The 12,078-nt window shown below is 45.9% G+C and overlaps 1 protein-coding gene across 1 annotated transcript in view; it reads right to left on the bottom strand.

The window, feature by feature from the left end:
• The window catches only part of ALK (ALK receptor tyrosine kinase), a 678,810-nt gene that overhangs the window by 465,097 nt on the left and 201,635 nt on the right, over positions 1-12,078 (bottom strand). Inside the window, exon 3 of the mRNA XM_034659705.1 lies at positions 7,415-7,579. Coding sequence (XP_034515596.1) covers positions 7,415-7,579 — 165 coding nt within the window. The remainder of the gene's footprint in view (positions 1-7,414; positions 7,580-12,078) is intronic.

Below are 12,078 nucleotides of genomic sequence, written 5' to 3'. Positions count from 1 at the left end.
CTTACTACGATGAGAAGTTGGCTCAAATGAAGGGCAGGACCATCCAGAACCCTTCTGATATGTCCGAAGGGGCAAGAATTCAATTGAAACAGAGCAAACCACTCCTGCTTACAAAACTGCACTCGGTCACTGAGTACGTTCTTGAACTTGATACACGTTTGGTGCCCCCAGTTACCCTTTCCCACCCTTCAAGGACAAGTCAAGCAGAAAGGGTGGTGTGGGGGTGCTCTGGGTTTGCGGGCCAATGTGAATGTACGGCTCCCAGGCAGGCAGGAGAGCCACCTGCCTGTCCATCTACTGGTCCATCCTGCCAGAGTTGGCAGTGCGTTGCTGTGGCAGAGAACAGTTAACCTGTTTTCTTCCTTCCCCCCCAAAATCTAAAATAATTCGATAGAACACAGCCTCAAATGAGAATTTTTGATCCTCTCGTATTAAAAAAATAATAATGTGTTTTATCTTACTATAAAAGCAATGCACGTTAATGGACTCATGTGAAAAATACCAAAGCACAAAGAAAAAATATAAATCATTGAGAATTCAGTCATCTAGNGTTTTATCTTACTATAAAAGCAATGCATGTTAATGGACTCATGTGAAAAATACCAAAGCACAAAGAAAAAATATAAATCATTGAGAATTCAGTCATCTAGAAATAACTTCTACCACTATGCTGGTATATATATAAACTTTTCTCCTTATGTATATACCTTGTTTTCTCTTTTGCAAAATAAGTTCTATCACACAAATTGTTCAACCTGGTTTTAAAAATTCTAATAATAGGCCTTGAATACTTTCCCATCTCATTAAATATTTTTACATAGCATCAATGGAACGGCAGCATGATATTTAGGGGTATTGTATTTTATTTAACTAACTCCTTATTGTTTGAGTATTTAAATAATTTCCAGTTTTTCACCATCATAAACAACACTACCAAGATAGCTCTTTAGATAAGCCAGTAGGAAACATTTTATTGCGACCCTGTTCCTTAAGTCTGTCATAGTCTATAGAGAAAGGTATCACTTCTGATTCTTGAGGGTTGAGTTTGTATTGTTAGTAGCACTCAGCCTAGAAAGTGATTTTCTTCTTCTCTAAACCACGTAGAATCTGAGAAAAGAGACCAAATGGTCTTTGAAACTTATGAGTCAGAGAGACCACAAGAGCTAGACTTGTCTAGCTTGAATATATTGAATATATCGTATGTGTTGAATATATACATAGTAGGGGTGCATGTTCAGGAATATTTTACTGATGATAAAGTTTAGAGACTGTTGCCTTAGAACAGTAATTCATGGTAGACAGAACAAGCAGCATAGGAAGGAAGTTCTTGGGGACTGGAGCCCAAGAACACTTTGCATAAACAGTCCCCATTCGGATCATCCTGTTTGAACCAAATGAAAAGAAAAAAAGGTTGTTCTGTCGCAGAGGATCTGTGTGTGTGTGTGTGTGTGTGTGTGTGTGTGTGTGTGCATCTGTCATTCCCATTATATTTTTCTTCTCTCCCAGTTTGCCTTTCTCTCCTGACTGCTCTCTCAGCATCAACACCCTGAGCCAGAGGTCTTTGCTAAAGGCTGCTTATACAAAGTGAGGTGAGCAATTACTGACTCCCCCATGAACCAGATCGCCTTACAGGTGACCACTAAACCCTGTGCGCAGGAAGCAGCTGACTTTAAGCACATGTTAGCACATTTCGCCTCTGCGACCATGCGAGCCGGGGACCAGAAGGGTGCTTCCAGGGTGTGTTGTCCATGTTACTCCAGCTCTAGAGCTCCTCCCACCTTGATCTCACTGACAGCGTGTCCTGCCATCTCCTCCCTGTCCTCACCTACGGGACTTGCTCTCTGGAAAGAGCTGTAAACCCACTCACATGTAGGGATCCACCACTGAAGAGGCTAATTTATGAGGTCCCATTTGGTCAGCCAATAAAGCCTGAGAGCAGAAATGGGCTAACGATGAGTTGCACTGGGTGAAGGAGGAAGTGCCGGGCAGACTTTCATCACTCCAGTTGCCTGTCAACACCACAAAGGGTTAAGGGCAGAGTATGAGACTTACAGCCAGCTCAGTCCACCAGCTGTGGCCCCCAGTGACTACAAGTGCAAAGGGCAATGTATGCCGAGAGAGACTGCCCATCAAGGTTGGGCCTGCAGTTCAAAATGTGGCCCAGTTTCCAGGTTCCCGCTACTCCTGGGATGGAGTCAATCTGTGAAGTGTTCAGAGACTCTTTTAAGGACATTGCAAATCCCTAGGGCAGGGGAAGGAATTAAAGGAAAAGAGGAGAAATGCTGGTATTAATCTGGGCTCCTCTGAAATCACTAACCTAACTTCCAGAAGGGTCTAGGAACTCATAAATACAGGGAGACACACACAGGATCCATGTGCCAATCCACACACGCGGAGAGAAAAATCAATGTGTAGTAGGTTGAATCAGGTTCCCAAAAGACATGTCCGAGTCCTAATCCTTGGTACTTGTGAAAATGATCTTATTTGGAAACGAGGTCTTTGCAAATGTAATTAAGGATCTTGAGATGAGATCATGCTGCATTTAAGGTGGGCCCCAAATCCAGTGACATGTGTCTCTACAGAAGACAGATCTGAGACTCAGGAGAGTGCCATGTGCAGTTGGAGGTGGGGAAAGGAGCACTGAGATACCAGCAGCCACCAGAACCTAGGCAACCAGGCAAGGAATGTATGCTCCTGCAGTCTCCAGAAAGTACCAACTCTGATCACACCTTGATTTCAGACTGCTACCTTCTGGAACTGGGTTAAATCCATTGATGTTGTTTTAAGCCACCCAGCTTGTGTCTATTTGTTACAGCAGCTACAAGAAACTAATGCACAGGAGTACAGCAGGAGCGGACCAAAAGGCTGAATAGCCCCATGCTGGCATGACAGTGCCCTTTTTACCTGTGGCTGCATCATTAGCCATTCCAGAACTCTAGGACAATGCTTCTCAGCCTTCTGAAAACCAGCCATCTTCTTGTGTGTGTGCCAGAATAGTTAACATATAGTGTTCCATTAGCCTACAGGTGTACAATATAGTGATTCAACAGGTCATGCAACACCCCGTGCTTATCACAGCAAGTGCCCTCCTTCATCCCCATCACCTGTTTAACCCATCGCCCCACCTACCTCCCCTCCGGTGACCATCAGTGTGCTCTCTATAGTCAAGAGTCTGTTTCTTGGTTTGTTTCTCTCTCTTTTATTTTCCTTTGCTTGTTTGTGTTGTTTCTTAAATTCCACATATGAGTAAAATCATATGGCTAGAGAGTATAATGCTAAGTCAATAAGTCAGTCAGAGAATGACAAAAACCGAACCAAAACAAAGACCTGAGAATCAGTTCTCTGGAAGAGAACCAAGCTGATATAGGAAGGGGGTAAGCCTCTCGCAGCTGACTCTTCTCCCATGCTTCCTGGGTATGCATATGACTGAGGGGTCATGAAGGGGTTTGGGGGGGTGAAGCTGCTAATGTGTTTTCCATTTGAAAGCTAGGGTTCATGCCGGAGACTAAGATCTTGTCTTGCTGGAAAAGAAAAACGTGACTACATTCCAAAAGACCGGAAGTAGTAGATGTCAAACATGCCCCTGGCTCTACTTAAAAAGTCATAGAATGCCTCAGTCGGATGATTCCTCAAGATTTTATTAATTTATAATATTGTGTTCCATCAAGATCATCACTTTTTATTATCCTGCTGCTCTGAATTGTATCTTCCTTATTATTCTCAGTTACAGGGGCTATAAATTAAAATCATTCAGAATTTATACTCTTACAGTTCATTATCTATGATTGGTATTATCTCACTGTCTTTTTCTGGTCTTTCTATATCCCCTAACAAGAAATATTGCAATGGAGTCTAAATACCACCCAACCAATAAATGTTGAGTTTTAAGAAATCTCTGTTGACTACACTACCCTAAAGGGCACCCCCATTACTCCTTCTTATCTCCAGCACCAGCATCCTTTCTGCCAAAATGCAGAGAAAGTGAGATTCCAGAGAGTTGGCCGTTAGGACTGAGATGTAGGTCTTGCTTTGGTGCTATGCAAATTGGGAATGTCACTTTCTCTCCCTTCACCTCCGCCTCTTTCCCTGACGGTCAAGAAACGTTAAGATACATCAGCCTGCCTCATGAGGAGCAGCTCTACTTCGGAGAACTGGTACGTATATAATTAGCTGAAGCAAAAAGCAATGAGCAGCCCATTACAGAAGTTGTGAGCACCTGGAAGTGATATTCCGGAAGTGTCCCTATAAAGGCTAGGAGGCTAGTCCCTCATTTCTAAGACATATCAATGAGTATAGGTCCCTCCATCAGACCCCAGGGAAAATCAATGCCAGTTTCTGACAGTGATGAGATTCCCTCAGGTTGTGTCTGGATGTGTTGGTTCATTAAAGAACTTGATGGAGTGGACTGGGGTATCTATGGTGGCTTTTGTCGTGGCTGTTCACATCATCATTCTTAGTGATGCGACATGCTACCATGCTAGGAAGAGTGTTTTTCAGACAGATGGAAGCTGGCAGTACTCACTAAAACATGACTACTCCAATCCTGACTGATTTAACTAATGGGAAAAGGTTTGTATTCAGTGCAGGTATTGGCCCTTGGGACCCAGCTTTATAAAAACATAAAGGCGCAGATCTATTTCCACCCTCAGAAATACTGAGGAGTGAGTGTTTATTTTTTTAATTCCCTCCTGTTCTTCTTCCTTTTGTTTTTCTCCTAGTACTCAAGGTAACATGCAGATGCCAGAGATCACAAGATAGCAGACTGAGGAGGAGAAACACGTCAGAGAGTGGCAATACACAATCTATTGGCGCTCTTCTAAAAATTGCTTACAAATTTTAAAAGCAACAACTTTCAAATGTATACAGTCCGACTCCTACAAAGTCTGAGAACAACTGCTACTTGTCCCTTTCCCCGATCTCACAATTCAATAGTCATCAAATAAAAAACCTACAAGGACCAAAAGTGCAGGTCCTGCCAGGACCGCTTCTAGAGGCTGGGGATAAGGCTCTGGAGCATTCCTAGGGATGCGGGAACAGGAGTAAGTCTGAAAGGAGGTCTGCATCAAGAGTATAACAAACCGAGCTCTGCCTACCTGAGAAGCTTCTACAAACAAACAAACAAAAACAAAACAAAACAAAACAAAACAAAAAGGAGGGAGAGAAGAGTCACATGGAAATTAAAGCTCCGAAGCAATACTGGATTGCATCCACCAGCTGGATAAAAATGACCAAGTCTGACAATATCAGGGACTGGGTGAGGAGGTAACGTCCTGGGGAGGAATGCTGACACCTCACTAGTGGGGGTATGACTTAGTGCCACCACTTGGGAAAATAGGTTGGCACTATCTATCGAAATGGAAGCTGTGCCCCATGACCCAGTGATCCCGCTCCTCCTCTCTGCACTAGGGAAACTCTTGGACAGGCACCTGCAGCAAGAGGCTTGTGCAAAAATGCTTACAGCAGTGCTGTTGGTAACAGCAAAACCACAGAAACAACCCAAGTGTCTAAGGACAGTAGGAGAGATAAATTGTGGTATTTTCATGCAGTGATTGAAAATCCAGAGAACCACAGCTATATGCATCAAAATGGACAAATCACAAAACAACAACATTATCTCATTTATGCAATAGGTTACAAACCTAATTGATACATTGTTTGGGGCTCCATACAGAAGTGGTAAGGCCACAAGGAAAAGCAAATGAACGATCAACGCAAAATAGGACAGTGGTTACCTCTGAGGAAAGGGAGAGATTCTGGATCAAGGAAGGCAACAGAAGAGGCTGTAAATGGACTGACAACATTCGAATTCTTACGCTTGGTGCTGAGAGCACAAGTGTTGATTTCACTGTAATCGTTAATCCATGCACACACGTTTACTTTGTTGCACACACTAGATTTTACGATAAAATTTTAAAATAAATAGGTTACCAGGTTCCACCTCAGATCCTTCGAATCAGAATCTCAGGTTGTGGGATCTAGGCAGTACTTTGTATAAGTTCTCCAGAAGATTCAGATGGGCTATAGGGTTAAGAGCCACTTACTTACACACAACCCCACGACCCCCACCCTGGGCAACAGACATCGGCATCCAGGTGAAAGCAGCTTAGAATATAAATCAAGGTCAAGCAATTTCAGAAGAGTCATAAAAACAGAAAAAAAGGTCAGCCTGGGAGAGCATGTAGGAAGGAAAAGCGTCTCCCAGTTCAGGGTCTGAGGCCGCGATAGCAGCCTGAGGGCATCAGCTATTTCTGTGCCACCTCCAACCTCCCCCAGAACTTAACTGAGCTCTGATCCCATTAGAGTCACAGTAGCATGAGTCTGAGATAATTGCCTCTGACCTGGGCCCAGGGTAGGCTCTTGCCGTAACTTTTGCTGCAAAGACAGAAACACGATATGGTAGAAAGTGTCCTTGTCTAGCTCTCATCACAGCCGACATCCATACCTGGACCAGCACGGAGAAGCTGTGTGATCTTTAGCAAGTCACATCCCCTCTCTGAGCCCCTGCCATCTCATCTGGCCTGCCTCTCTCACAACACTGGATTCCAATGAGACCGTGTAGGTGTAAGGGCTTTGCAAAATGAAAAGTATGACACCGAATGTTTGGTAAGTCCAACACCATGCTAGTGGTTATTTCTTCCTACAAGTCAGAAACATAGGCTGTTAATTCTGGATAAGTCAAGTTTTCTGGGTCCAAGGAAGGTGGAGTTCTAAGATGAGCCACAGTGAGACCTGAAGGCGGGACTAGGGCTTAGTGCCTCCACCTCCCTCTAAAAACTCAGCAAATACTTAACAAGTACCCACAATTTATCCCGTCCTATCTTCTCCAGTCCCTAATAATTCAGAAAGAGATGCTTATTAATAGCTCAGGACTACCGGAAGCACCTTGCAAAGCTACAATGCAGCCTGAATATTCATTAATGGCTTTGAAACTAACATTTAACCCAGTTATACCTTCCAAATTAGAAATGCCAGACTTAGCAAGTAAAAAGGCAGGACCCTCAATTACATTTGCATTTTTAAATATAATTAGAAATTAGAATAACTTTTAAAGTGTAAGTATCCCCCAACGATTGCATGAGATATACTTATACCACGAAACCACTTATTGTTCACTGGAAACTCCAATTTAACTGGGTGTTCGTATTTTACCTGGCAACTTTATTCACTGACAGATCAGCACTTTCTCCTACATCTGCATGAAAGAGAGTCATAAGATCCTATTTTCTTCTCTTGGTTAGAGAGTAAAGTGCCAGCTTGATCCTTGCACCCTAGGCAAGGCACAGGTATTAGAAGCAGGTTTCAAAAGAAACAGGTGAGAGCACAGCCAGGGGAACCTCAAACCTGCAAACAGAAATGGACATCCAAGCCCCATCCTGGCCCGGCCGGGACACTCTGTGGCGGCATCTACCCTTACCTCGGGGCATCTCCTTGGAGTGCTCTGTCTCAGGCCCGTCCAACAGGTCCATCTGGGAGGCCTCCTCAGAGGGGACGCGGCGCCAGGACCAGCTCTGGTTGCCAAGGTCGTGAAGGGGCGGGGAGTACTCCAGCTCGCAGGGGAAATCGAAGCTGCACTCCAGGCCTGCAAGGACAGCCAGTGGTCAGTGGGGCGAACTGTCTCCCCAAGGGGACCCCCCAGCCCCACCCCTCCACTCCAGGAAGGCGGCCTTCATCTCATCCACAACCCTCACGCTAGCCGGGTGGCCAGTGGTCAGGTTCACAGCTGGCTCGGCTCCATATGGCTAAAAAGGGGACTGAGAGAGAAAAAAGGAATTCCTTGTATAATTCAGGTTAAGGGGGGTATCTTCAGGGAAGGCAGGTGAAAAGAGAGCTAACTGGCAGGAGCTGGAGAAGTTCTGCATCCTGTAAGGTTGCCTGGTGACAGGAGACAGCTGGAGGCCACATGGCCGGATGCTGGCTTTGCAGCCGGATAGGTCAGCCTCTAAGTCTGGGTTGACTCCAGGCAAAAAAATCAGGCTGTGTGGCCTCAAATTTCCTCATCTGTACATTGGGGATGAAAACACCTACCTCTAGGGATTGCTGTGAGAGCTGGTAGGATAATGTGTGTCCGAATACATGAGCCCATCTACAGCAGATGCTCAGGGGAAAATCCTGGCCAGGTTCTGCCCTACCTGACAAGAGAATGCCAAAGGGAACTCAGGCCTTACTCACAGCCTGGCTGCCAGGCAACCATCTACCCTTTGGACCCCTCCACACAAGAGGGTCATGGCTAGGACAGCTAGTCCGGGCTCATTCTCTCTTGGGGAGGGGGTGGGCAAGGGCCCTGGGGAAGGGGAGAGAGAGAGGGAGGAAGCAGCAAGAAGCTGTTTCCTGGGACTTTTTACGACCTTTGACCAGGCAACTTGTGTCTAAACCATTTCATGTTTGCCCTACTTTTAAGATACACTCACCTTCTCCTTCCCCTTCCTCAGTGTGCATTACCCAAAGTGGCCGAAATGCCTTGCACCCAGTAGTCACCCAACGCTCACTGATGGGTAAGTGAAATGTGTATCGAAGTGCAAATTATAACCTACCGTTTACTTCATTGTCTCCCCTCAGCCATGGGGATGTGAAGAAAGGGAGAATGTGACGTGAAGGACAGACTACCAGACTAGCAGATGGGGACTTTGGGTGGTGTCAGGCTTGGACAGTCTCTTCTCACGTGTGGCACTTGGTGCCCTCAGCTGCAAACAGGGGTTTAGACCAGGTGATGGGGAAAACAAATGCCCAGTGAGGCCTGGGTTCCAACTCCAGCTCTGCCACCGATGTGCCGGTTCCCTTGAACAAGATACTTGACCTCTCTGGGCCTCAAGTTCCTCAATTACAAAATGAGACCTAGGCTAGATGTTCTCTAAAGCTCCTTCCTGATTTGACTTTTTAAAATTCCTAAGTCCTGGTTCTCAGAAGGGTTATCGCACGTGTGATGAATCAGTCTGTGTGGTGGTGCTAACGGGTGCTAGCTTCCAATGACCATTTTCCATTTAACAGCTGCTTCTGGGGCTACTGCTACCTTGACCTCCAAGAGGAGCCAGGTGTTGAGAATTTCCGACCACTGAGGAGAAGTGGGGTCAATTCCAGTGCAGGCAGCCGGCCATCACCGGATGGTCCCCTAGTCACACACATAGGCAGCTAAGCCCTTATCTCAGAGTGGGAGTAAAATAATTCCCATTGACACGAGCCAAACTCAGTTCAGGTGGGTAGGTGGGGGGGGGCGGTGAATCCCTCAATTACACTTCTATTAAGTATCTTTCTGCTTCCCGGCCTATAGAGATTTATGTACCAGCTGCTCTCCACGAGCCACCATCTTTCTGGTCCTAAGGTTAATACCACTCGCCCTTTCACAATGCAGACGATTCACCTTTATAATGGCAAGCTCAAATGCGCAGAGCTAGCCTTGTTTGAGTTGACATGCCACTTGCTGCCTACATAAATTTTATCAGCTTTGAAGACTTTCTACCTTCCCTTGGGGGCTGAGCTGCTGCCGTGTCCATGAACTGGTGTCCATGAATCGTAGGCTGCCTTACTCTTCAAGACTTACTTGCTAGCCACCTGGTTTTGATTGCAGAATGCAAGGAGAAAAATGATCCAACGTTTTGTACTTTCTAGCACAACAATTATCCTTATAATGAAAAGTGGTGCCACTAACCTTGGCCCTTCTGAAGAGGGTCAAAAGGATCCATCCATATTAGCTAATGATCAAGTCAAAAGATGAGAGAGAAAGGTATTGGCTGTCCCCATCCCACACCAACAACTACTGGTGACTTTCCCAAAGCTTCCATGTCTGTGGCCCATCCTCAATCTTGATTTTTCTCCTTTGTTTAAAATCATCCTATTTCTATTTGGGACAGAGGTGTGGCATGCAAGGTCAGACACTGTCTGGTGCATATCAGACGAACAGACCACAGAATCCCAGCATCAAGCATCATCTATCCTGGGATCTTTGACTCTGAACAGTTGGAGAACTGGCTGTGTTCGGACCAAACCCGGCCTCGTGATACAAGCTAGGCACGTGCTCCAATTACCAAACGGGTTCATTTTGAAATTCTTGCTCCGAGGCAGTCTCCCTTTAGCTGTCAAAGCCACACTCTTTGACTTTAAATAGAAAGGGAGTTAACATTACTGTTCATTGTGGGTGAAACCGAATTGGGCTTTCCTACATTCCAATTTAATTTCCCATAAAATACCAAGATAGGTTTTTTTCTCCTGCGCTAGCTCCAGTGCCTTTCAAGTGGTAACACCTGGGACTCATCATCTCTAAAAATACCAGGTTAAGGATCATTTTCCTTGGGCCTGTTCTGAGGTTGCAGACCTAGAATGCTTCTTGCGTCTTTCTCCTCAAGCCTCCTCTGACCCAGTCCTTGTAGGACAGAGCCTGCAGAGTCTGTTTTACAGGCAGGACTTGAAGGGATCCAGGGTTTCAGTGAAGGGTTCAGCCTTAAGCCATCTAACCACAGAGGCAGGTTCACACCCAAGGGAAGGTGTGGGAAATGAATTCACTGAGCCCTAGCTGTCTGCCAGAGACTGTGCGAGGTGTTCTTCCTATGTGACTACATTTAATCTACAGAACAACACTGGAAAGTAGATGATGTCTTCTCTCTACAGATGCGGAAATAGAGGCTCAGAAAGTTTACTCTCCTTGCCCAAAGATCAAAGGTACCATCTACAACACCACATAAAGGTGATGGGGAGACATGGTGTCCTTTGGCCATTCAGGTCTTCTCTTGGGTGGGCTTAGAAAATCCAACAGTCCTCCTTTGTAGACTGACCCAGGCTCACCTCAGGCTCCAAAAAACTCCTTTGGGTCAAGGCCTTTTGTGCCTCGTTGATTCTGACTCTGGAAACCCACAGACCTCCCACTCGTTTCCTCAGTCACTTCGAGTTAATTTCAAGAGAGGGGACCAGCAGCCTCTAGTTTTTTAGATTTTCTTTCCAAGGCTGGCTGGTTTCCAGCATCCTTAAGAGCCACTGTCCTAGGGCAGGTCCACAGGGACCCACTGGCTGATGTCTTGCACTGTCAGCCCGCCATGAGGTTTAGAAACAAATACTGCAGAGTGAAAAGTAGAGTCATATAAAAGAGATGAAAGCCATGTTTATCAATCCTATGATACTTCACCCTTCTTTCCTTTTTCTCTTCTCATGAGTGTTTCAGAAATCAAGCCTGGGGTCAGACGTACGTTCTTGGCTCTGGCAGCACTGGGTACACGTTTATAGAGGAGCCCTAAGGGGAGGACCTCCACGAAGCCTGTGGCAAGTATCTTCATAATTTACAATATTTACTGAGGGCTTACTGTGTTCGGACACAGTATGTCAGGCCCCTTACATCATTATCTTATTTGATCCCTATGAAGTAGGCAGGGTTCTTCCTCTCACTTAACAGATGAATACCCTGGGCTTAGAGCAGCGAAGTTACAGCTGAGTTAGATATGAAGTGACTGAGTGGGCTTTCACTGACCTGCCTCTTTCCTGGGACCCTGAGACTTTGATGTCAGTGTTGCACGAACAGGGAACTGTGAACTAAAAAGGCAGCAGAAATAGCTGCCCTCATTCAGAGCCACACGCAAGAGGAAGGGTCGAGACCTGCAGTGAGGCAGGTCAGGAACTGGACACGTGGTGAGACAAGCGGGGCCAAGCTAGAGGCAGGACAGGAGCCAGAGCATCAAGCTGCCCTTGAGGGAGTCAGAACTGGGGTGCGCTGAGTGAGGCCTGAGTCAAAGGTCATATTTCTAAGATCCAAGCCTTAACCCGCCATGGGTGTGTTGACTCAGGAAGCCAAGGCTACACATGTAGTAAGGCCTAGGGCTCAAAGTTCCCGTCTATGTTTCCTAGCATCTTCAGGAATAGCTGCTGTGTTTCTTCATTAGGGGTTAGGGTCAGAGTTGAGGGAACTGAGGGTGGGATGGGCAAGGTTTCTAGGGCCATCAGGGGCCCATGAGAGAGTTTACCCAACTGGATACCCAGCCATGGAATCTGCATCTGAAAACAGAACCATCAGGGTGGCTGCTAGTTTAACATATGGCAACAGGACTGTGATTTTGTCTTGGGGTTATTTTCCTATTTGTGTGCCAGGATGCAGATGGCCTT

The sequence above is a fragment of the Ailuropoda melanoleuca genome, chromosome 4, assembly GCF_002007445.2.
Source record: "Ailuropoda melanoleuca isolate Jingjing chromosome 4, ASM200744v2, whole genome shotgun sequence".
NCBI classification, from domain to species: domain Eukaryota; kingdom Metazoa; phylum Chordata; class Mammalia; order Carnivora; family Ursidae; genus Ailuropoda; species Ailuropoda melanoleuca.
The sequence above is the reverse complement of the archived record's forward strand: the minus strand, read 5'-3'. Positions and strand labels throughout refer to the sequence as shown.